At 44.3% G+C, this 26,580-nt stretch overlaps 1 protein-coding gene across 5 annotated transcripts in view; it reads left to right on the top strand.

Moving 5' to 3' along the window:
- Window positions 1–26,580, top strand: part of CTBP2 (C-terminal binding protein 2) — a 132,061-nt gene that overhangs the window by 65,687 nt on the left and 39,794 nt on the right. For 4 of the 5 annotated variants that reach the window (XM_063163017.1, XM_063163019.1, XM_063163020.1 and 1 more), the window contains exon 2: window positions 11,310–11,468. In XM_063163017.1, coding sequence (XP_063019087.1) covers window positions 11,411–11,468 — 58 coding nt within the window. In that variant the 5' untranslated portion in view covers window positions 11,310–11,410. Of the gene's footprint in view, window positions 1–6,252; window positions 6,344–11,309; window positions 11,469–26,580 lie in introns of all 5 variants that reach the window. The other variant, XM_063163018.1, reaches the window with a different exon arrangement.

Here is a 26,580-nt window from a genome sequence, read left to right on the forward strand (position 1 = left end):
GCCAGCTGCAGCTTTTTGAACTGTTCGCTGATGTTTGTGAGGAGGCTGCAAACACTTGATTCGTGGTGATGTCTTCATTTTCCTTTCCTCAGCCCCAGGTCTCCCTGTGCCAGTGACTTTCTTTAAACAGTACTTAGTTCTCAGCTTGTAAGGATATTTTTGTTCTTTAAGAAGCAAAGAAGAGAGAAATACAGATATTTGAGCACTTTCCTTTTGTGCCTGCTTTCGTCGCGTTCTCTTGGAACATACATTTTTTTTATTTTTTTTTAATGCTGAAAATCGGACGCTGATTTTTTTCTGGCTAATTTCCATGTATTTCTCAGGCAGGATTTTTAGCCTTGATCTATAATGCAGGCCTGTGGCTGTTCTTGCTAAAAGTTTGATCCCACCAGGGCTTTCATTATAAATCCTTATTTTCAGTAGCAAATTGCTGTCTGCAAATGCCACCTCTCAGAGGTTTGGGTGGGTAGGGGGGCGTTGTAGGTAGGTCAGGTCCTGCACCTCTCTGCCATCCTCCCCAACTTCCCCAGGGTTTGGGAACGTGAGGTTTGGGTGTATTTGCTGCTGGCTGCTCTGAGGCAGGAGGCTGGAGCCGTGGCTGTCACGCCAGTGATCCGTGGGATAATGCATCCCCAAGTCGTGGCCGTTTCTGTCTATTGTGTCACCGATCCGCGCATTAAAGGGACCCCGAGTAGGTGTTGCTACAATAAACCCTAACAGCTCTATAGGAGCCGTCACAGTTCATTGCATCAATAATCTGTGTATTAAGGAGTCCTGAGCAGGCCTGGGCACACAATGGACCGTTATGGCTCCAGATGAGCCTGGCTGAATTTAGGTCAGTAACCTGAGTGTTGTTAAATCCCAAAATTGCCCTGCTACAGGGAGCTGGCAAGGCTTGGAATAAAAATGTGTAGATGATGCAAACCTGGTGGTTGCAGGGAGTACTCTTGTCTAAAGGTTGGTAGTGGGAGAATTATTTAATCTTATTTATTGCTGTTATCGAAACCTGTCTCTACTCACTTGGCTCCCTCCTTCTCTCTCCTTGGGCTCGGTGTGAGTGATGCTGAAAGCAGTAGGGAGAGGCGGGGATGGGATGGGATGGGATGGGATGGGATGGGATGGGATGGGATGGGATGGGATGGGATGGGATGGGATGGGATGGGATGGGATGGGATGGGATGGGATGGGCAGGAGGAGGCAGCGTTCCACAGTTGAGCTGTCCTGCATCCTGACGGGCTCTTTCCCACGGTACTTCATGGAAACACTCAGATGTTTCCATCCTGCCTGTGCCTGACCCCGTGGAGCTCAGTATTGTCTGGAGCATGGCAGATCTCTGGGGACTCCCCAGACCCTTGATTACTCCAAAAGCCACCCTCCATCCTCATTGCTGACCCGTTTCATGATCCAAGCCCTCCTTGGTGCTTGATGCCCCGACACCTGGCCGGGCTCTTCTCCTCTCTGCCATTCTTTGCATCCTGCCCCTTCCTTCCTTCCTCATTTCCCTCAGACAAGGCCCTTTTGTGGGTAGGTGGAGGGAGAGGAATGCCTCCAGCGCCGGCCGGAGAGCCCGGTTCTCATTGTGGGTGTACGCCTGAATGGAGACGTAGCCTTGAACTCTTGAACTCTCTTTTTTTTTTGTTGAGTAAAGCTGCTGTGTGCTGAAAACAAACAGGACTCACTCCGGTGGAAAGAGATTGTATAGTGGGAACAGGTCTCAGACCATGAGAAAGGGGTTTTTCCATGTTTCCATTCTGAGAGTTTCCATTTGAGATTTTGCCAGCAGTTGGGCAGCAGAAGATGAATTAGCTGAGCTGTTAAAGGTATTACACGTGTTTCCCCCTTCCGAGACTTGTTAGAACATATTTTCTTCAGTGATAGTAATAAGTGTTACAAACAAACCACAGTTTTCCCCTTTCAATATTCCTTTACACAGAGCATCGTCTACATTAAAAAAATAAGTACGTTAAGCAACATGAATAGCTTCAGGCTATTTTATTTCATGTTGCTAAATAAGTCAATGCAGATGAGTGCTTTTTATGTAAGAGTGCCTTGTAAATATAAGCGCTAAGATAAGGGCAAACTATAACTCCAAAGATTTCCTGGAGACAGAAGAGTGTCACTGCTGCCTTTCACTGTTCCCAGTCCAGGCAGAGATCCCAGGACAAAGATTCAAAGTGATTGCATTTGTGCCATGTGTGGGGGAGTTCAGTGTGCTGGAGGAAAGCTGAGTCTCCTGGTTTGCTGGGGCAGGAGGGGATTCATCTTTGCTCCTCAGATGAGTGAGGCTCTTCCTCTGGGTCAATGGTGGAATCTCCTGCAGGGCTGAAGGTTCCTCCTCTGGGCCTCAGCTGGGATTTGAAGAAGTGGGCTGGTGTGATCTTTTCCCAGCATATAATAGTTAATTGTCTGGTCCTGATTGTGGAAGAATTAAGAAATTAGCAGTGAAGGCCAGAATTCCAGAATTGGAGACACTCCAGTTATGTGTCCTGTACGTCTGTAGGACTGGGATGTGGGTACCATCATGTCCTTGTCACCACCTGGTTACAGTTCAGGACACTGAGTGTGCCATGGCTTTGCCTGTAAGGATGTCCTCATCCTTATTTCATTATTTCTTTTAATTAGGAGTAGTGATACAGAGCCAAGGACTTGCAAGAGTCTCAGAGAGAAGTGGTCCTGGTTGTAGTCTTGGTACTTTGGCTTGGGCTCCCAAGGGAATGTGCTGATCCTGAGGTGGTTCAGATTTTTATTGCTGCTCTTGCTGTTTTCAACTTTCTGCTGAGGAGGAATTCAGGAGTAACTTGTGAGTATTGCAGGAGTGTTTGCAGATGTTCAGTCACATCCTGCAAGGCAGGAGCTCTGGGTGCTGCTGTGGTGCCTCTGCAAAGAGATCGTAGAGGGAGATGGGCTTGGGGGATCAGCAGCACAGAGTCACAGGGATGGGAGAAACACAGGGATTCACAGGGGCATGGGATGTGTGTGGCAGGAAGGGGTACAGAGGCTGGCTCTTGGTACATGTGGCTCTTGACCCCATGGAGATTTTGGTATGCAGCTCATACTCAGGAAGTTTGGCCACCCTGATTACAAACATACGTATATCTGAAGATGTATAGCGAGATTATCTGCCTCTTTCCTAATTTGATTTGCATTTATATGGGGAGAGGAAAACCACTGGAGCAGGGGAGTGGGTGGCTTTGTGTGGTTCCCTAGCCAGCAGACGCTGAAAGCAATTTACAGTTCACATTTAGCAGTATTAGTAGTCACCAGAAGGACACATCTGAAGGTAAGTGGCCATGTCCTGCCTCTTGGCACTGAGGAAACTGCATTTGCCTTTGTTCAGCTCCAGAGATGGATGAGCTCTCCCATCTCGCTCCAGTGATGGGTAATGATGCCACGGCACAGTTTTCAGTTGTTCTCTGTTAATCATGTTCACAATTTAAAACATAAAGTGCTATTTGTGAGAGTGAAAAGGTTGAAGTTTGCTGTGGTATAGCTGGGTGGGGGCGAGAAGTGAACTGAACAAAACCAAACCTTGGAAGCAACAATAGCTGCAAACGAAAAGGGTTTATTTAAGCAGGACTTTTTTCATAGCTGTTTCATCTTATTTTCTTCTTGTCCTTGCTCTTGCTTGCTCATCTATATGCAGCATATGGAAAGGTTGAAAAGTGGCAATTACTAAATGAGAGTCGACAGAAACTGTTCTCCAGCAGCTCCAGATGGGGTTAGTGATGCTGTTCCCAAGCTGCCGGCGCTTCACTCCGCAGTATAAAATGCCCTCTAATGGACAAGTAACTGCATAACTCATCCAACAAACCAGCAAATACTCATTTTTCTCAGGATTTCTAATCTGCTGTGCTGCTTTTGGTACAGGAGCAATTAATGGCTTGAGTAGAGAAGAGCTTTTGCTTATCCAGATGTGCAAGCAGTGAAGGTTCACCTTTCTCCAGCTTTCATCTTTGTGATTAGTGCAAGTCAGTAATTTGTAATTTAGGAATTTTGGTAAAACATAGAATGAGATTTTATTTTCCAGTATGGCAGGGATCCTTGGAGAATGTAAAATTATTTATGTATCTTTTCCTCGTGTTTCATTTGAAAACTTAAGGGTAGTTTTCCAGCCCTTTACGTGCTTCAGCAAGATCCGTGTGCATGTTATCAGCGTCAGATACTTAGAAAAACAAGATAAGAGAGGTTGAAGGAGGCCCATGATTAATTAGCAAATAGATTAGGCCCTCTCAAAGCTAAGTGGATAATTGGGGTTCAGCTCCTGGTTATTGTTTTGCCCACCACCAGCCTCTGAAGGCTGTTGGTGCAGGGTAAGCAGAGCATTGACCTGCTTCACTCCTGGTGCCAGAAAGAGAGATGACAGTTATTTTCTTTAAAGCAATTTTCTTGCTGTCTGTTGGGCTTGCTTGTTTGTATTTCAGCTTTAGGAATGAAAGGAGTGCCAGTTCTGGTATTTCCTAGTTTTGCTTGAAAGCTCACAGAGGATCTGTGGAGGGCTGTCACTACTTGACAAGGGAGCATTGTCTGGATCTTCTTTTCTCAAAGTCAAGAGCAAATCACTAATGTTGAAAATTGAAATAGGTAAAAGAAGTTGAAAATAAAAGGGATGTCTCACTCCCTTCTTTTTTGTACCATGGCTATTGAGGCAACTTGAATACTGTCATTTCAATTGATCTTCATAATATCTGTCTGGCTGCTGAGAACCCAGTCTGGAGAGGAATTTGTAGCCTGACACGCAATTCTCGCAGAAACTTTTCTAAAAAATCCAGTTCCAAACAAAAACCTTTCTAGTGCTTTACACATCATTAAGATGGAGAGAAAGAAAAATGCTGCAAACCCATATGTTTTTTTTCCCTTTGAAGGGCACCTGTATATAATTGTGATTTTTCTTCTGAGTCAACAAGTAGCTTTGATGGAGTAGAACTGCTGAGGAGTAATCACTGTGACTTTCAGGGTCTGTAAGGGATGCAGGATCAGGCTCTCTGTGTCATCTTTAAAGCCTCATTATTTTGGCAGAGTCTCTATCTCATTGCATAGTGTTTTAAGATGTGGTCTGCATCATTATGTAGCGTGTTTAATTTAGCAGCAGATGTGCAGGCTCATATGCCATTATGGTACATTTTGTTCACTCATATAATAGCAGGTTCCTCAAAATTGTTAACACTTCTTCAGCACAAGACTCGTACAGGGTGTTATTCACCTTTTCTGTGTGATGAGGAGTGGAAGAGTCCTTTGTGTGCCACCAGCAGGTGCTCACGTGGGAGTGCTGGCTCTCCATGAACACGTTTAACCTGCTGCCTCCCTCTTTTCCCTGCATCCAGGGAGTGCACCTTCCCCAGCAGGTTTTGGGGGAAGGCACCAGGCAGGCAGTTGAAGGATTGTTAGGTTTCTGGGCTGGAAAAGAAGCTGGACAAATAATTATTCTTCTTCCTGCCACCCCAGCAGCATCCAGGCATTCCCACAGGGAAGCCTTAACACGGAACATCACCCAATGCTCTGTGGCAGCAAAATCATAATAACTGCTAAAACATTAAACCTAATTAATAATGGCTTCATAGCAGGAGTCCTGCCCTCACTGTTTTGAGGGTGATGATGGTCTGGGGGGGTTGCAGACTGCTGGGAGGGTGTTGAGGTTTAATCCCAGCTGGCAGCTCAGTCCCATGCAGTCACTCACTCCCTCCCAAGGGATGGGAGAGAGAATCGGAAGCGTAAGAGTGAGAAAACTCGTGGGTTGTGATAAAGGCACTTTAATAGGGAAAGCAAAAGCCCTGCATGCAAGCAAAGCAGAACAGGGAGTTCACTCCCCTCCTCCCATGGGCAGGCAGGTGTTCAGTCATGCCCAGGATAGCAGGGCTGCATCATGCCATAGTCATGACTTTGGAAGCACCAGCACTCCAGACTTCCCCCTCTTCCTTCCTCTTCCCCACTCCACATGCTGAGCATGGCACCTCATGGTCTGGGATATCCCTGGGTCAGCTGGGATGACCCAGCTCCTTGTGTCCCTCCAGCCCCTTCACTGGCGGGGCAGTACAAGAAGCAGAGGCCTTGACTCTGTGTAAGCCCTGCTCAGCAATAACAAAAACATCCCTGGATTATGAACCCTGTTTCCAGTGTAAAGCCAAACCAGCACCCCACACCAGTTACCACGAAGAAAATTAACTCTACCCCAGCCAAACTCAAGGTGTGATTTACAGCCAGGGTAGTTCTCCTGAGAAAAAATGAGAAAAAGCCTTTTTTTTTTTTTTCCCCTAGCATCCTATTTCACATATGATGGCTGAGTGTTTAGTGGAGTGGGAGAAGTCAAACCCTGGCCACACAGAAACTCCGTGATTCTTCTTCCCAAGTGAGTGGGTGTATATCTCTGAGGCTTATTTAACAAAACAAAAAAACCAACCAAACTATTTTGGGTATCGAAATTCCGTGTTTGTTCTCACTATTTGTATAAATGTTTAATCTGGTTTTGGTTCCTCCTGGGCTATTTGGCTTAATGGTGTGTCAACACTGTGAGCTTCCCTAGTTATCTCATTGTGCTTTAAAAGACGATATCCCAAAAACCCATACCCAGCAGGACCGTGCTGTCTGTCTGTCTGTCCCTTCCCTTCCGTGCTTCCCTCCTCCCCTGCAGTCTGGGAGGGAGAGGCAGGTGATGGGGGCTGAGCAGGGCATTGCTCAAGGGCTGGCTGGGAGGAGGGATGGCAGAGTGTTCTCCAAGTGCTCCTCCTGCATTGTGCCGTCTCCTTTGTCCCTTCCCTCCCCTGTCATTATCTCTGCGTGGCTCCTGCTTTCTTTTCCCTGCCTTGCCTTTCTTGCACTGAGCTCTGGTTCCCAGCCCCTCCTGCCCTCCCCAGGCAGCTGAAACGCTGAGCAGTGGGGATGGCCAGAGCTCGGGATAGTGAGCACACAGGGATGCTGAGGCAGGGCTGGGGCAGTTCACAGCTCCGAGGGCTGTTCTTGCCTTCAGATCTCAATTCAAGTGTGGTTGAGCTGTGAAAAACTGGGCCTTACACAAAGGAGAATACAGGCAGAGCTGTCTGTGGCATCAGCAGATCCTGACTTCAACAATTCTGCTTGGGCATCCTGCTCTGCTTCCAGCTGAGAGGACTGACATTCTGCAGTAATCATGAGTATTAAACCTTCTCCAGAAACCTCTCTTTTCCTGAGAGCCCAGGAAATACCCTGCAGTACCAGTATCAAAACATTTGCACTAGTTGAAGGGATTGTACATGTGAAAACCCAGTGTAGATGTGAGGAAAGAAGGATGGAATTTGTCCTTTGCTGTTTGGAAATGGGACCTTTTGCAGTTTGTGGAGCTGGTATTTTTCTGTAGTAGAGACTCTCCACTTTGTTGCTGCTGTATTTTCATAGAGGGTAGAAAATGCAGTCAGTTGGTTTGTCACAGAACAGGGTGTAGGGGAAACCATCCTGCTTTCCCAAGGCTGTGCACAGACAGGGACTGTGTGAGATGTTGTGTCTGGAGCAGTGGAAAGGGCAAATCTCAATCCCCTGCCAGGTGCTGGGTGGTTTGGTGACAGTGCCTGTGATGGATGCTCTAAAACAGATGTTGCCCAATGGCACAGGGTGCCCAGAGATGCTGTGGATGCTCCATCCCTGGAAGTGTCCAAGGCCAGGTTGGATGACCCAGGATAGTGGAAGGTGTCCCTGCCCATGGCAGGGGGTGGCACTGATTCATCTTTAAGGTCCCTTCCAACCCAAACCCTTCTGTGATTGATATTTATGCTCCTGTCCTACCTCATGTGCCATAAAAAGATGATACAAAAGAGTAAGTTGAGAAAGAGCTTAGAAGACAGGATGTTCTTCATGAAATCACTTTTCTCTTACTTTTATCTAACCATGCATCTTATTTTGGAAGATCACCTTTATTTCTTTTAATTTTCCATCAAAAGTGAGGGTAAAAAAAGCCCTAATACAGCTTTCTCTGCTCTCATTTTCTGGCTCATGGATTGTGCTCTTTAACAGGCAGTATTTAGAAGCTATTTAAATGTGTTACTTCAGGATTGGGGTTTTTTCCTCAAGTGTTGTATTTAAGTAAATTCCTGCCTTAAATAAATAAATAGCTATGGGCTATCATCGCGTCCAAGGGTTTTCAAGAAAATTTACATTTTGAAAGACACTGTTGGAGGCTAACACAGGCCATGCAATTACTGTATGTAAATCACTTCACTTGTTTCCTAATCTTGCTGAGGATGAAGTACAATTTTTGTGCGTATGCCTCTTCCTCTCAATTTTTCTTAGACAATGAGGTTTTCTTGTCTTTTAATTGCTGACCATGATTTTTGTTCTGCCAAGTCTGATTGTGTTTATTTTATGGTGGGGGACATTTAGCCCTGGGATTGTTTTGAGCTTGGGCTGGCTGTAGAATCCATTGGGGATAGATTTAAGTTGGGTGCACAACTAATTGCATCTTCCATCCCACAAATGGAAGAACTGCTTTCTTAATTACAGCCTCGTGCAAAGGCTGGGGAATATCCTCCTGTTTCTGTGCCCCACACATCTGCTTTTCTCCATTTTATCCATCCCTGCCAAATCTGCTCAGCAGCTCCTGCCACATTTTCAATAAGTCTTCTGAGCTGAGCTTTTATTGCTGGTTGGTACCACCAAGGACACCTGTCAGACAAAGATGGGGCAGTTCATGTCATTAGGAAGGAGCTCATTCATGGGCATTACATTAAGCTGTGTGGGACTCTGATGAGCAGTAATTTCTCTGATTGTTATTAGTTTCTTTTGTAGGAAGTTTTCCTCCAGGGAGTAATGCAGGGAATTGAGATGGCTGGGGAAAAAAAAAACTTTAATGGACGCATTCGTCCATCAGAAAATGCACTCTGTCAGAATTAAGTACACTTTGCAAATTGGTTTTGTTTGGGGAAGTAAAGGGGAAGGAGTTGCAGCCCCAACATAATGAACCATTTGAGTGTTTTCAGAACAAAATGCTCTTCTGATGTGATTTTTTTTTTATAACCTGGTATTTCTCCCTGAAAGTGGAATGAGATGTAATAGAGGTAAAAAATCTTGTGTGTGCCTGTAAATGTTGATCATGGAAATGCCACTAGCAACTTGGGCTTTAGCTACACTAACAGCTTAATTTTTGTTGCATGAAATATTTTGACTGTACCAAGCATCTGCCTCCGGAATGGAAGTTTTCTGCATCTCCTAGAATGCTGCATTAATTTTTAATATGAGTGGGAATCGTGCTCTTTAGTATCCCTATGTTTTAAAAAAATCAATTAATTATTGCTATAAATCTCAGTGATTATGCTGCAGTTGTGCTGCTGGGAAATTGGCCATTAACTACCAGGAAATCGCCGATCATCCTTAGTTGGAATTCAGCTGTACCGACACGAGGCCTTTCCTTTTGGAAATTAACTATCAATGTGATGCATAATTGATAACCATTTATAATAATAACAATAATCTCCATGAAATTGTCATCCCAGAGTGCAGCAGCTTTGTTAGAGCCTTTACCCCTCTCATCCTCGGCCTGCTGGTTAACTGGGTTTTCTGGGAAGTTATTGGAGTGTTTTTAGGAGAGCCAGTGGTGGTACAAGAGAATAAAATGCGAAGTAGAAATGCTTGACTGGGCTATGTGAACCTGTCAGGGTGCTCCAGAGGATGAGTTAAGTGTTGCTATTGCTTCTTGCACAAGGGGAAGCAAAACTCCAGGTTACAAGCACTGCCCAAGGTCAACTTCTGGGCATCAGCCTGGATTTTCTGGTGTGGTGTCTTCTCTTCTGTCCTGCATTTCGTGAACTGGTTGTTTTTTTGGTTTGTCACAAAAATTTTGTTTGCAGATGCTGCAGTGTGAAAATTCACGTGCTGGAGAGGAGCTGTTTGAGGCTCAGTTTGAATGAATGGTGCCAGGTTTGTGGTTACTGCTGGCTTTTCAGGATTTTTATCAATTTTTTTAAACCACTCTACTGTATTCAGGCAGAGAGGTTGGGACTCCACAGGGTGATAGAGATGGCTGCTCAGGAGAGGGTTTCTTGCTGTGCTTGCACTCATTTCTGCCTTCCTCTTCCCCTCCTCTCCGTGCAAAGCTTCTGGAAATGTGGTGATGCTTTGCTTTGCCTCTAGAAATCACAGATTTACACTTATTCTGTTCTTTTGGTGCCTTGCAGTGAGTGGTGGATGGCTGGAAGGGGCAAAGGCCTTTTTCGTGAGCAGGATCCCTCCTTGGGAAGGTTTGTAGCTGTTACTAGGGTCATCTGTCTTCACCTTAAAATACAAAAGAGGATTTTGAATCAGCAGTCGCATAAAATATTAGTGTGTGTTATGTTGGATTGTTGAAATTCAGTTGTCAGCATGAGGTCTCTTCTTCCATGTCTTGATTCATGAATGCTGCTGTGGAACTTGCTTCGAAAAACTCTCACCTGGGTTTTACATCAAAAAATCAAACCTGATAGAAGTACCCCAACAGCACATTCAGAGGCTGCAGCTGAGTCAGGTCAGTGTTCAAGGATTAAACAAACCTTTGGCTCTGTGTAGGAGCAAAATGTGTCAGACCTCAAAGTATCCATTAAGGGTCTTCCTCTGTGCCACCAAAATGCAGAAAACCTTTAGCTGCTCTCTCTTTGGAGAGCGTTTCTTTCAATCCACACGCGTGGCTTCATGGATGATTTTATCTCTCTGGCATTGGAAATGTGTGCACTAGAAACAGCACCCGAAGTTTAAGGCTGGCCCTTCAAGTATGAAGGCAAGGACAGGCTGTGGTGACAGCTGGAATATACATCAAGGTCTTCTTGTAAATTCAAGGTCCATTGATGACTTTTACAGGGCAAGGTTTAAACATGAAAGTGAGTTGGGTATGAGAGTACTGGCAGAGCAAGAACTACTTCCCCTGTTTTATATACTCTAAGAATCTTTCAGCATCTGTGAGCCTACAAAATAACCTCATGGTTTTTATCCACTAGGAATAGATTTTTTCAGTCAGAAATAAAACTGGGAAGCCCATGCAGGGCTTTGGCGGCTCTTGTGTGCAAGGCTGGTTTTCTGAATCTCGGGGAGGATAAAGAGACTGAGTTGTGGTGCCAGATGTGTGACTTGTGGGGTGCAGGCTCAGAGCTGTCCTTTCCAAAACCTGCTCTGCTGCTGGGCACAGGCAGATCTCACCTGGTGTACTGGAAATCTGACACTGGTTTGGGCTGGAAGGGGCCTTAAAGCCCATTTGTTCCATCCCTGCTGAGGGCAGGGACACCCTCCACTATCCCAGGTTTTGAGCCCCATCCACCCAGGCCTTGAGCACTTGCAGGGATGGGAAGTGAACAAACCTTACCAGTGCTCTCCTTTCTCTGCAGATCCACAGTGGCGGTATGCACGCCGATTCCTGTGAGTTCTCCTAAGCTCCCGGGGGACTGCTGTGCTTTTTGAGTCAGAAAGTTGCAAAATCCCATCAAGAATGGCACTTGTGGATAAACACAAAGTCAAGCGGCAGCGACTGGACAGAATTTGTGAAGGTAAGAGTGTGCTTCCATTTTTCTGATACATGATTAGGGTAGAATATCTAATTTTTCCTTGTTTCTTTCAGTACTTAGGCATAAAGAGATCCAAATCCAGGGCTGGATTCCCTGTCCTCTCTGTAGGCTCAAAATACATTCACACTGCTCTGGTTACTCACTTGGAAGTCATGTGTAGTCATTTGAATAAGATTTTTGCTTAATTACCAAGTTACTTCCTCTTATCCTAATTTCCACTAAAACAAATTGGTCTGTCCCAATTTAAAACATATTTACTGTTATCCTGTAAGAAAATGATGGAAAATGTAAGAGTTGCTGTTCTTTTGGTTTTGAGGACATTGTTGTAGCAGCTTTTATTTGGTCAGTGTGTGTGGGTCAGGCAGGTTTGCTGCAATTCTTCATTTATGGTGTCTTACAGTGTCTCAGCACAGGTGACTTTTACCTTCTAGAGTAATTTTCCAGCAAAAAGATTTTTAGGAAACATTTGCTATTGCAGCTCACATGGTGTTACGTTACTTATGGCAGAAATCAAGTGGTGGCAAGCAAGCTCTGACTTTTTGGTGTACACTCCAGTATTTCTCCAACACTCAAGCAAGTTCTGCCATCAGCAATAAGTGCAGAGCAGAGTGTTATTTTAGGAGGAATATCTCCTGTCTCTTCAGGAGTTCCAGTGTTCAGCTGCTCTTAAGGAGATGGATAGTGGCCTGCAGGGTAACAATTTGCAGTATTGCTTTAATGCCAGTGAGGTGAAATAAGATTTGGTGGTGGAAGAAAGCACAGAGCTCATAGGGGAGTTGTTCTGCACCCGTTTGAGTAAAATGTGTGGGGCTTTGTGGAGTTTCAGTGTGAAACGCTGATCAGCAGGACAAGGGTGGATTTTGCCTTGACTTTTCTGTGTTATTGCTTACTCTACACTGCTGCTGTTTTAAACTCATCATAAATTACTTATCTCTTTTAATTTTGCTCTGTTGATTTTGGAAAAGGGGAGACAAAGAGGAGAGGAGTTCGGAGGGTATGCTGCATATCCAGGGTATGCTGCAATGTGGAGTTGCCTCTTTCTCCTACTGAATGTCATAAACGCTCAGGTGTAGCACACTATCTCATCTTCAAAACTTACTTTGAACTCGACTTAAAAGAGTTCTATCAGCTGAGCCTGGATTTTCAAAAGCTGCCTTTCTGGTTTGATGTTTACCATCAGATCTACTTGCTGAGTGTACAAGAAATTCAAAAGGATCATACGACAAACCTGCTAACGGAGCTTTAGATGTGATTGAAGTTTAGATTATTTTGCTCTGATATATGAGCTTTTTTTCCTTCTTTCTTGGTCAAAAGATATTATTTTCTAATCTGTAAATGTGCAGGAGACATAACTTTTTAAAGTATACTTTGTCATTTGCCACTGGGTTTGTAATTTGATGGAAATGATGGGAGACACTGCTGTGTTGTATTTGGAAGCAACAGACAAGGGCTGAGTGTGAGAAGCATTGTAAAAATTACCTTGAGAAATGCAAAAAGCTTTGGATTTGCTAAAATACTAGAATTGTAGGACAGCTGAATACTCTACTGGCCTCTCTGATGGCTATTTTTGCTATAGGCTCCTAATCTTGGATTATAGCATAGAAAAGCAGTGAAAGGGGCCATCCCAGCTGCTGTAAAAACACACTTTGAAAAAAAAAATGATCATTTTTCTGGAAAGGTATATTGAATAATCAGTGAAAGACGATGAGAAATTAGGGAACTAGTTCAGCAGATGGAGGAGTCTTTGCAAACAGAATTGTGTTCAGTGAGAAGAATCTATTGCTCCATCAAGCTTAGGGCAATGTGGTCCAAAATAGCTGCTTTTAACGATTTCCTGTTCTGTGGAAGCACTTAAGAAGCTTTTCCCTTTAAATGTGAATGGCATACAAAGCTGCATTTACCTGATGAAAGACTAAATGTCTGGCAGCACAGAGGTGGATTTCTGTGCTTTTCCTCAAGTTGCATATACCATCCCTTTTACTATTCCCCACACAAAGCCTTGCAGAGTTTGCTGGGAAGGGACTTTATTCCATGCAGAAGGATGGTGGCAGGTCTGGAGATGAAATATCCTCGGGCTACATGTTGTAATCACTGTCCAAAGTGCCTGACAGATTCTTCTTCTTCCTGCAGGCTTGCTGAAACCATAACCAGACACATGTTGAGGGAAATGCCTTACAAACTGTCGGGGCATTAAAAGAGTTTATTAAGGAGTTGCAGTGTTTGTATTACTCTGTTAAACGTACATCTGGCGTGGAAAAATAATCCAAGCCATGCAAGGAGGTGGTATAGTTTAAAAAGCCAGTTCACAGCCTTTACAGGCAGGTTTATGAGTCTTCCAAAGAGAGGAGCTGTGCAGTCTCAGTGCATGGCTCAGCTTCACCAGCTCCTCTGGTTTTGGTTTTTTAAGTATTTATTTATGACATCTTTGTGTGACAGTATTACTTTTTACTCTGAGCAGGCTGGTTTGAAGATGTGAGCTTTTTAACCAGGTCACACATTTTGATCTGTAGAGGAATATGGGTGGGATGAAGGTCCAGACTTGAGGGGATAAAGGAATTTCAGGGCAGCAAAGACATTTTGAATAGTCTGTCAGCAATTATGTGGGTTGGTGATGCCCACCCTAATGGAGTGAAGTTGGACTGTGCTCACAGTGGTCTTGGCTTACCCATTTCTTTCTCTTCTTCTTGTCCCAGAGACTTTGGGTGCCTCTTCTGTAATTGGATCCATATGGGTGGTGGGATGGACCCATTGAATGGCTGGGGCTTTTGCAAATAATATATGCAGAGTGGTTTACATAATTCCTGTTTGTGGAATTGTGTCTTATTCCATAGTGGGTCAAAGTATGCTTTAGAGGTGGAGCCGCTGGTGCTGTGAGGAGTCAGACTTGTCCAGCAGCCCCTCTTTTGGGTCCTGTTCCCATGAGCTTGTGATTTTGCCACATTTAACATTTGTTTGAGCTGAAATTTTCTTTCCATGACTGTTTTTTACCTCAGGGTGAATAAAAAAAAAAAATAAAAAAAAAAAGAGCTCCAGCAAAAACTGTGGAGCCGTGTTGGGGTGGGAGATGGAGAGGGAGGGATGTTGGCTTTGCTGTGTGTGAAACAAAGCTCAGGCACAGTCCTGCAGCCATGGATGTGCAGCTGCCAGACCTGCCTGCTCTGCCTGGGATAAAAAGGGCCTGAATTGTGCAGCCAAGTTGCTGTGTGTAGGAGTGGGCTCCTTCCCAAACCTGGTGCATTTCCAGCCTTTCAGAGAAATGGCAGCAGAAAGCCCTCAGGGCAGAAGCTCACCTGCCTTTCATTTAGGAAACAACAACAGAGAGATTAGATGTGATTTTTTCTTTGCTACCTGTGGCAGAACAAGGTGTCTGACAGTGCCAGGAAACCCCACACTCAGAAGACCATGGCACTCCTGGTGCATGGCATCCATCCCTCCCATGGGACTCCACTGCTCACACACAGCATTCCTGGGCAAGGAAATAACTTGCAGCATCATTTTTGCTGCTTGCTCAGCTGATCTTTATCCTGTGCCTCTGTCAGTGTGGTTAAACAAATATTAAACAGCTCCTGGAGGTAAGCAGGGAGTGAGAGCAGCCCATGCACAGCTGCTGGTTGTGTCTCTGGGAGCAGGCAGGGGAGAGAAGGTGCTCTGGCACTGTGTCATTTCCTTGTTGTGTCAAAAGGCAGCAGTGGTGGCGCATCCTGGATGCAGGATGGCAGCACCTTGTCTGTGTGTAGGACATGGGTTTCCCAACACCACTGAATGATGATCCCAAGTGCTGCCTCTGCCCCAGACCCCTGCAGCTGTGCTAGCCTGTCTTCAACACCAGTGCCATGGCATGGCAGAGCCTGGCTTTAGAGGTCAGAGCTTGCACTAACATATATGAGTCAGTTCAGCCTTCAACACATGCCTCAAAAGTGGCAGCCCTGAGATGAGCAGGAAGCAAAGTGAAAAAATAATAGCAAGGCCAAGCAAAGCCAGACATTTTCTGACAGTTTTTGCTCCAGGATTTGTCATTATCCAGTGGGAAATCATGTCCTTACATGTCAGTTTGTGCCACCAAAGTTGTCTGTACTTTGCAAAATAGAGCTGTTTGCAGGGCAGACAAGCGATCCATATTCTTTGTTTTCTTTCAGATCCTTTGATATGTCCGATGGCTGATAAATGCCAGCACAGTCACATAATACTTTTCAGTGCTTAATGCACCAGTCTCTGGCTTTTTGACTTGCTGCCTTACATTCTGAGTGGCACCCTGGTGTCCTCTTCAGCTGAGGTTTCTGTGGTGATACTTCCTGTGGGAATTGCTCATGGATTTACCTTCCAGCCACTGTAGTATCTGTGTGTGGCCGTGACTCTCCACAAATCCTTGTTTGCCTGTGGGAATGTGACCCCACCATGGTTACTGAAGCCTCTTGGGTGGGTCTGAGTCCTTAATGCAATAATTTTTCTTACAAACCTTGAATAGGCACCTTCCCATGACACACTGTCCAGCTGGGATCATGGGATTATAGGGTGGGTGAAGGGGCTCCCCAGGGAGGTTGGGAGTCCCCATCCTGGAGATTGGTCACAGCTTGGATTTATGGTCTTAGGGGTCTTTTCCAACCTCAGTGATGCTGTGAAATGGAGGAGGGAATTTGGGGTAAGAATTGATGTTTTCAACATCACTGAAGTTATCTCTGCTGTGGCTGCATTAGGCTGGTTAATTCATCTCAAGGGTGCACAGAAATTTTGTATTCCACTCCTCCCCCTGTGGCAGAAGTCAGTGCAAACCATATCCCGTGATATTTGAATAAATATACTATGTAATGCTAGGTACTCTGGTACCTACCTGAATCTATGGCAGGGTGCTTGTTACCTCTTTATTTCAGTTTATCCTCCATAGAAGTGGACTTAATCACTATATCAGTTACTGCTTATTGTGCACTTTCTTGTTGTTGAAAAAACCCCACACTAACTCTCAACAGAAGTGCCCTGAAGACCTGTGATATTTCTGGCTTTTCAGGAGTATTTGAACAATGTGTCCCTGAGGTCTGGGCTCACACACCACTAACAGCAGACTGTGGAATAGGTTCTCATTCAACAGCCACAGTCCACTCATGCTAAAAAATAGAGGAACCTTGCTCCTGGAACCAAAAGGGAAAATACACATTGAAACCACAGCTCTGGAAAGTGGCTGCCTCCAATTCTTGCTGCTTTGTATAATGTAACAGTAGCCAAAATGAACGTTTGATATTTGGGTGGAGAAATTTTCTTCCATTCTTGCAAATTTGCACACCGAGTAGCATCTGATAATACTTATTTTTACTGCTTAGAAATAGAATCTTATTATCTCAGGAAATCCTTATCACCACTAGACATTTGATGAGAAACAATGAGTTAAAGATGATATCAAGCACGGAAGAAACTGCTTGTCCTGAGTAAAAGTGACTTATTTAGAGTAAATGTAGACCTTTTTTATCTAGTGGATTTGAGTTTCTTTGTTCCATGAATATAAAACGCAGTACAAGGATTTCCCCCCCACAATAAAGCTTTTTATACTTTTTTTTTTTTAAGTTTCCACCTCAAAGCACATAAACTATCAGGCTTTTAAGGAAGGGTTGCTTACCACATTTAGCCTAGAGAAAAAGCAGTATTAGCTTGTCAGATCTTCTGCCACTGCACCCTGTGCTGATTTATGCACACTGAAGATCTGTCTGGCTGCTCCTGATGTTTTGCTTTTCCAAAATTAAGTCTTTGGCTTTTATGAAGGTTTCAGAAAATCATTTCAAATTCAAACAAAAGCTGGGTTCTACACCTCTTTTTACCAGTGCAAAGTAATGTTCTTAATTATCTCTTCTCTTTTAGAAGCATGGCATATTTGGGAATTCCTTGTCATTAATAGTTTTTGTTAAAATTTTAAGAATTTTTTTTTTAAATCAGACAGTGTCCTGTGGATGAAGAAAGTTCAAGCAACCTCAGTGGGTTTACAGATATTATTCAAGCTTATTGACCTTATTCCATGCTTTTCAACCCTTTTTCAGTGCTGAATCAAGAACTCTGCATGCTTGTGTGAGTCCTTTTTGTGCTTTGGGATGGAGCTCGTTTCCAGGGGTGTGCTGTTGTCCTTGCATGGATGCACAGGCTGCTCCAGTGGCTTCCAGTCCTGTGTGGATCCTTTTCCTGCACATTCCCTCCCGTGATGTTCCGTGGGGGAATGTACATGACAAGATGTAGGACTCCAGCCAGATCCAAGGCCAGCCTGACAAAATGCCCCAGGCATCCAGGCAAGAGTGAGACACATTTAGATAAGGTTGCAGACAAAAATTCCATTAATTTGGTGTGCATCATAGTGGATGTGTGGCTCTGGCTGTTGGAGGAGGGGGAGCTCCCATTTCCCTGGACTTGAGGACTGGATGCACCAAAATAAGAAAAAGTACTTCTCTTGTGTTCTCCTTGTGTTTAAACCCACATTGATGGGAACTTAATACATGTCTGACTCTTAATTCTGCCTTGTACTTTTCCATTTTCCCCAGCCTCCAGACAAGGTTCCATGTAACACGCTTTACAACTTGGTGTCATTAATTAAGAAACAATTACAGCTGATGACTTCAATACCATCAACCTAATTTCCATCCTTACCACATTTCCCGTTTAAATTAACTGGTTTGGGGATTAACATGATGTCATCCTATCTGGGTTTTTTTTTTTTTTTTTGTATTTTCCTCCTTCCTCTAAATGCTTCTGCTGCATTTAAAGATTACTCAGAAAAATGATAATATTCCCAGAATATTCACTGGGAAGGGGTTGTTGGAGCAGGGCCCCGGGGCAGCCCTGGCTCCTCTTCCTGAGCTCTGGAATGCTGCAGAAGCTGCCTCCAGCACCCAGGGGATGGAAGTTGGCTGCTTCCAAATATGTGATGAGAAATGATCACTCCTCGGGGACAGATGAGAACAGGATGGGGTTTCCTTTAAAATACCAGGAAAAAAATCTTATATCTGACTCCTAACTTACACTGTTTCAGTGTTTGGATCTGGACCAATCTTTTCAAATTTATCCTGATTTCCTGAATATTTGCTGGTAAATATTTTGACAGGAGTAGGACATCTGGCTGTACTAAAATAAAGCTGCAGGGAAACACATTACACAACTTTTCTTTTATATTTTTTGCTCTCCACAAACAGATGTAATGGATCCAAGTGCCAAAACAGTGAAGGTTTTCATTAGAGAGCTTTCTTCAAAGAGCAAGTTTTGAGTTGGTTTTGCAATTCTTAAAATTGAATGACATTGATCATTTCTTAGTGACACTTTTATACAGCCCATTAGCTTAACATTATTAATTTGGTTTTTCTTCTTTTTTTATATTATCTTTTTAATTTTTATTTTAAACAAAACACTCTCTGCTGCCATCTAGCACCTCAAAACTTAGTAGTAAACAGATTAAGTTCACAAAATATCCTTAGCGTAGATTGACACCCATTTTTGAGAAAAAAAACTGTGGTGTTGCTGCTGATGATACAGATATTTGATTGACTCAGCAAATGAACATGAGCAAGGATGGTGTGGGAACACAGTGAGATATAGCTCACTTTTGATGGTTTGCAGCACAACAGTGCAAAAGACCAGTCTTTTAAAAAAGCAAGGCATAAATGCTTTTTTAACTAAAGTAGTATTTCCTCCTGTTTGGTTTTGGTTTTTATCTGCAATGGGTGTGAAAGGGAAGTGCATGTTTCAAGCTCTTGGCATCATCAGGGAAAGTAAGGCAGAGACACCCTGAACCCCAGCCTGTTTATCTACCCAGGCCTGTGTTACAGTCTAGTAATTAATTATTTTCTCTGCAAAGCCCAGGCATGCATGGCAGAGTTCAGATTTACAATATATATTCATTTAACAGTGGATTTCTCTACTGCTTTCTGGGACAGATATAATTCCCACTCTTTTCATTACACATGCTGTTCAAATCTTGATCCTGAATTCTTATTAAAAATGATGAGATTTGACCTCAAAGTCTAATACCCAGTTTTGGAGACAAGGTGCTTGATGTGATTTCTGGAGGATTATTTTTAAGAGCATTCATAGATTAGATCTTTGGAATGGTTGAGGGATGTACCCAATGAACCTTGTCTGCTGCTTTTCACCCGCCCTTCAGCATCCAGATTGATTTTTATTTTGCAGTCCTTGAGACTGTGTAGCTGTGTGCTGTAGGGATACATCTGATGTTTTTATTATCCCTTTGTTGATGCAGGAATGTGACAGAGCTGTTTCTGCCAACTTTTATTGGAGTTTCCCCATACTTGAAGGCAAAATGGTTTCTGATTGAGGTTTGAGGAGCTTGTAAGGCTCATTCCAATGGCTCAAAGGGTGTTTTACAGCTGCACTTCTCTTTTTTAGCTGCACGCGTGTTTTAGATGATTGCTGCCTTCCTGCATTTGTTACCTGCGGTTTGATTTTCTTCCTGGATGGCAAATCATGGAATAGTTTAAGTTGGAAGGGACCTTAAAGATTATTTAGTTCCATCCCCTGCCATGGGAATGGGCACCTTCCACAATCCCAGGATGCTCCAGCCCCATCCAGCCTGGCCTTGGACACTTCCAGGGATGGGATATGTACAGTTTCTCAGGGCAGCCTCCAAGGCTTTGCCAGGGGAGCAGAACATGAGGTGATGGGTTACCATATGCCCACTGGGGTGCTTCTGGCACATACCTCATTCTGAAATAAACAGAAGATAATTCACAGAATGTCCTGAGCTGGAAGGGACGCACAGGAATCATCAGTCCAGCTCCTGGCCCTGCACAGACACCCCAACAACCCATCAACCCATCCTGGGCATCCCTGAGAGCAGTGTCCAAACACTCCTGGAGTCTGGCAGCCCTGGGGCTGTGACCATTCCCTGTTCAGTGCCCACCACCCTCTGGGGAAGAACCTTTTCCTGATGCCCAGCCTAAACCTCCCCTGACATAGCTCCAGCTATTCCCTCCTATCATGGGGAACATTGGGGTAAGGCACCCATCTGTGGAAGGGGTTATCCATGGAGAGTTGTTGTGTGGCAGTGATTGGAGGCATTCCTGGCTGGCCATGAGGCTGGGAAGGAGCACATCTCCCACATCCAACCCCTTCCATCCAGAGATTAGCACAGAACACCAGTGGAGAGGCAGCTCCACGGGGATGAAGGGAAAGGTCACTCATTTCTTTTCACGAAATGCTCTTTCTCAGCACGACTCTGGCTGGGGGGAGTGGAAAAGGCCTCGCACCCTCTCTGCTCACCTGGGCTTGTGGGGTTTTGGGGGAGTTCTTGGGGAATGACTCAGAAGGGCACTGCAATACGGTGTCACCAGCTCAGAGGGGAAACCTCTGCTGTCTTTGGCATGGGAGGTTCTTTGCTGTGCACTTGTTGGGGTCCCATATTGGCCTTTTATTTTCTATGTGCCTGGGTCCAGTTGTGTGTCACTGCTGAGGATGGTGACCAATCCCAGTCATGGTTTGTGTGTCACATCTCAGGGCAGCTCATGGCACATTCTGTCCCAGCACTGAGGGGTAGAAATGGACATAAGCTTTTGGTTTTTTGCTTCAAAGTCATCAAAATGCAGAGTTCCATGAGGCAGTGATTGTTTAATAACCGGCTGATCTTCAGAGTGTTTTGTTGTGCGGCACCGAGTTGGTGTTTGGGACCGTTTTGTTGGAGTTACAAAGCATCGATGCTTTTGGTTTGGAAATTGGTAAAAGCATGTGGCAGGGCTTCAAGCTCTGAGTGCTTTCAGATGCTGTGCTGCTCCTTTGATTATTGAAAATGATTCCAGCACAATCCTGCTAATTTTCTCTTTGTGCTCCCTTAATTTCAGGAGACTGTTAAAAAGTCCATCTAGGCAGAGTGCTTATTGCCACTGTGAGGGAGATTTGCAGAGCCAAATTTTAGCAAATGGAGTAGTTTCAAAGGATTTGGAACATTTTCTTGCTGCTTTTCCTCTCTCATTTTTCTTTTTAATTTTGTTTCTTTTCAATTGCTGTGCATGCATGTGTGTGTGTGCATTACTCATACTGCATCCCATTCCTTTTCTTCTCCACGGCATCCATGGCACACCACAGTGCAGAGCAGCTCATTTCTGCTCCCCTGGCATCCTGCAAGCTGAACATGGGAGGAGGATGCTCAGGAGAGGCTTCCTGAGCTTTGGGGGTCATTAGGCACAATCACACGCAGTCCTTGAAAGCCCAGGCAGGGAGGGCAGGAGCATTTATCCTCCCAGTGGCTTTGTACCTTGTCACCTGAAAACATATGACAAACACTGATTAATCTTAACACCATCCGAGTGTGAGAGGTGTATATTATTATATCCCTCTTGATGGAAGGGGAATCAGCAAGTAAGAAATTAAGCAATTTACTCTCTGACAGTGGCAGAGCGAGGTATAAAGGCTGAGTGTCCTGATACCTGCTCTCTCCATTAACAAGAGATGTATTTATTTTCCAGTGGATTTTTCACTACCAGGGCTAGGATTCCTTTGCCTTTGAAAGAGAAATAGCTTTCTCAGACTGCTGCATCTTACAGTTTTTGCCAGAAATTACATTTGGCACGCTGCTTCTGTTCCACTCTCTCCCAGAAGAAAATAACTGGGGAGAAAACATCAACATCTTGATCTACATTAAAAATATTTTTTCCCTAATATAAACAGGATTTAAATTTGTAATTGAAATCTATTTTACAATAGTAAGAAGCAAAACTAATCCCAATCTGTATTATTTTGCTGCACAGAATAATTTTTCCAGCAATGTGCTTTCAGAATAGGTAATGAAATGTTTTATATCAATATGAATGAAATTTTGCAGCCAACCTCTCCTGAGTCAGTGCTAGAGATTCCAAAAAATGTTGTTTACACAGTTGTGTTGCAGATTTAGCGTGCTGATTTCCTACCCTGGGTTTTAGGTGTAAAACACTTTCCCCATGGGAAGAGAACAGCACTTTGTAGCAGTGCTTGTTTCACATCCACTGCAGAGGGTTCCAGCCTCAGATTTCTTGCTGTTGGTTTTGAATGCAGTGTCTCAACAATGGGCCCACCTTTCTTCTGCTCTGTCATCACCTTTTTTCAGAGCAGACTTCTGTGGTCATTGTATTGTAACCAAATATTGTGGCCAAATTGTATTGTAACCAGATATTTGTGACCATGAATAGATCAATGCTAAACTGAAAATGAGGGTATTATTCAAAACACTGCATTTTTCACGTGGTCTGAAATACCAGAGCATTTAATCTCTTGATCAGCTTTTTTTTTTCCTTCTGTGTGTGATTTTTTTTTCCTTTCCCAAAATACCTCTAGAATTAAAAGATAAAGGGAGAATAAATTTTCTTCCTGTTCCACAGTCCTTGTCTCCTCCTCATGTTGAGGATGTGGGTGCTGGTGCCTCCTGCTCTCCCGAGAAACAGAATGGGATCAGTTAGATCAGGTTGGGCCTCTGTATCTTCTCCTGGCCATCCTGCTTGGGTCTGGATGCAGAAATAGGAACAGAATAATTTCATAGACTTTCACAGACTCACACAATGGTTTGGGTTGGAAGGGACCTTATGGCTCATTTAGGTCCACCCCCTGCCATGGTCAGGGACACCTTCCATTATCCCAGGCTGCTCCAAGCCCCATCCAACCTGGCCTTGGGCACTTCCAGGGATTCATGGCCAGCCCCAGCCTCTCTGGGAAACCTGTGCCGGGGTCTCACCACTCTTACAGGGAAGAATTCCTTCCCAGTATCCATCTGACCCTGCCCTCCAGCAGTGGGAAGGCATTCCCCCATGTCCTATCAGTCCATGCCCTTCAACAAAATCCCTCTCCAGCTCTCCTGGAGGACCTCTTCAGATACTGAACGGCAGTGATAATATGATCCCAAAACTTCTCCAGGGTGAACAAGCCCAGTTCTCTCAGCATTTCCCCTTAGCAGAGATGCTTCAGCCCTCAAGTCATCTTTGTGGCCTCCTCTGGGCTCGCTCCAACAGCTCCATGTGCTTCTTATGTTTCAGTCCCCAGAGCTGGACACAACTCTGCAGGTGGGGTCTCACCAGTGGAGTAGAGGGGGACAGTCACCTCATTTGCCCTGCTGCCCATGCTGCTTGAATTTACAAGGGGGCTGCTTTTAAGACTGCATAAAACAGAAAAAGAGAAAACCCTTCCTGCCTATCCATAAATATTTCATTCTGATAATTTCTTATTCATTCCTGGGTTCACTAGGGGTGTAACATTTCCTTTGCTGCCCTGGTGGCACAGGAGGCAGCCCAGCTCCACAGCTCCTGGCCACATCTTCCCCACTGGATACAGCTCTTGGTCAACAAAAACTGGGGCCAGCAGAGCCCTCCAGAGAGGACATTTGGCCCTTGGCTGCAGGGAAATGTGCAAATCCTGCAGCCCCTGGTCCTCTGCTTGGCTTGGAGCGCAGGAATGTTCTGTTTGTTCCATTGAGGTCAGCACTTAGGGGGTGAACCATCCATATGCATGAGTGTCCCAGTGGCAGGGCCCAGTTTGGGCTTCCTGGCCCTGGAAGAAAAGCACACCTCCTGCCCAAGACTGTGAGGGCATGCTGATGCCAGGGGGGTTTCCAGAGCCCAGATGTGCTCCTGTGTGTGGGATTGAGGGGGTTTGGAGGTGGCTTTCTGTGTGTTGCTGTCACCCATTTTGCCCTGGGCATGGCCCCCAAACCAACAGATGTGTTGGTTTGGGTGAGGTTTCTATTGTTAAAGTCCTTGGTTTTTTCAGAGGTAGTGAATGCTTCAAGCTCCCTTCTGGCTTCCCTTGCAGTTGTTAAAAATCAGCATTTTTGAAATTTCATTTCTCTATGGCATGGTTTTTTTCCATTGTCAGCCAGGGCTTTACATGGTGACTGTTTGTTAGTAATTTTTTAGAAGACAATGGTGCAAGATGCCCTTGATCTATAGACCAGGATTTCATTATTTTGTCATATACATTTTTGGTAGATTTCTTCTGCTGCTTCGAAACAAATGGCACCAGTCTCGCAGTATCCAGTTGGGAATACATTTTATTCTTTAGCAAAATGTTGTTGTAATAAAATGTTTTTGTTGGTTAAAATACTCTCTGCTTTATTTGTAAGCCACAAATGTGTCTTCCCATCTTGACTCTCACAAAAGAAGAAATTTTCCAGTGTGTCTGAAGTTTGTTAGTTAATTCAGTATAATGCCAATCAGATATTCTCTGAGAATTGCATAAATAATATTTTAGGCCCCATGTTTTGCATGTCTGTGTAATATCCAGCATAATTTTCAAGATCGTGATTCTTGAGGATGGAATTGGAGGAGAGAATGTTTGAAGAGGATTTGTAATATTTACTGCAATAAAGAAATTTAGGGATTACTCAAAGATCCTGTCAGTATTTGGGTCAGAAATATAGCCCAGAGGTATTAGTATGATAGGCAAGTTTAAGCATTAGACTGTATTAGTGATTTAGCTATCATAATAGCACAATAGTCCATCATGTGATGGCTTGTGCACGAAACATTTATTGTGGATTAGCCAGGAAAAATGCTCAAGCTGTCTTGCAAACAGGCCAGGGAAGGTGACTGTTCCTCCTTTCAGTGGGTCTGTCCTGGAAGGGGGTGTATTGGAGGGGAAGAAAGCTGTTGTTGTAGCAGAGAAAAGCAAAATTGTTTCCATCTGAGTTTTTTAATTCAAAAAGTAAAATGTTGCCTCTGTAGCAGTGGTCAGCAAAATTAGGAGCAGTTGAGCTATTCCTTCTTTGAAAAAGAATATTTGAGCATAAGCAGCCTGCCATAATCTGGGCTACGTGTTTTGGGGAGCCATTTTAATATCTCCTCTGAAAACAATGACTCTATATGGTAATTTTTATTACATTCCCAAATAACAATTTTCTGTGCTGTGATTCCATCTAAATCCTTTTGCCTACTCCAAGTGTAAAAAAAGCTTAATCCACATGAATGTTGAAATACTGCTCAGTACAAATTGAGTTTTGTGTGATGTTTCTGAGTGTTTTCCTATTTCACAAACATGCACTTTTTCCAAAGGAAGCTGGAGATAATGGGCAAAATTCTACTGTTCCTTTTTGCTTTGTTAGGCCAGGCTTTAGATCCTTTCATCCTCCCCTCCTTCTCCATGACCTGTGCTAGGGTCTTAAAATTATGCATTCCAGATTGCACCTCCACAATTTTCTGCCCTGGGATGATGAAAGGATTTGCGTATTATGGTAATATTATAAAAAATCTTTCTGGAGCCTAGTTAGCGTGGCTAATTTGAAACTACAAAAAAAAAAAAAAAAAAAAAGGCAATTTCCAACGCAAATTATAATATTCATAAAGTGCTAAACAGATACCTAACTAATTTCTGACCGTTCTTGTATTCCCTAGTATCTTACACTGGCCTTTTTTAGGCCTGTCTGCTGGCTCCCATTTAATTTGTCCTTAGCTGTGTGCAGTGGATTAGCATTTCATCAGGTTGGATTAAGATTGAGCTGACACTGAAGCTTTCTTTTTTATTTTTACATGCGCCTGTGCGGGGCCGAGCGGATCCGTGCACGTTCCGTGATCCTGCTGCCCATCCCCGCTGGGTGCCGGGACAGCCTTCCCCAGCATGTGAGGGGGGAGACGACCAAAACAGAGGAAACACATGCTAAAAAAAAAAAAAAAAAAAAAAAAAAACAAGTTAAAAACAAACAAGCAAAAAAAAAAAAATCATCATTCCCTGGGGGAAAAATTGCATTGAGATTGCTGGCTGGGTCAGTGCGTGAGATTTCATCGGGCTAAAATGATGTCACATGGAGCGAGGGCTTTAGTGGTTTTATTTAGCTCCTAATCCCCACACACTGCTCGGCCAGTTGTCCATGTGCGCTCGCCGTCCCCAGCGGCACAGGATAAAGCATCTGGGCTGAGCGCGGCCGCTCTCCCGTGCTCTGGCTGCAGCGCACGGCCAGGGGCAGCCCCTCCGCCAGCACGCTCTGCCTGCTAAGGTTACCCAGGATTAATAATTCAGGTGACACTCGGAAAGACAAAACCACCGGCCGCTGGTTTCTGAAGTCCCGGAGGGCTCAGGCGCAGCGCGGCCCGGTTTGGATGCGTGCCGGAGAAGCGCTGAGAAGGAAGGCACCTCCTCTTCTCCGTGCCAGCGGGAACAAGCGGCC

Source organism: Melospiza melodia, chromosome 9, assembly GCF_035770615.1.
Source record: "Melospiza melodia melodia isolate bMelMel2 chromosome 9, bMelMel2.pri, whole genome shotgun sequence".
Classification (NCBI taxonomy): domain Eukaryota; kingdom Metazoa; phylum Chordata; class Aves; order Passeriformes; family Passerellidae; genus Melospiza; species Melospiza melodia.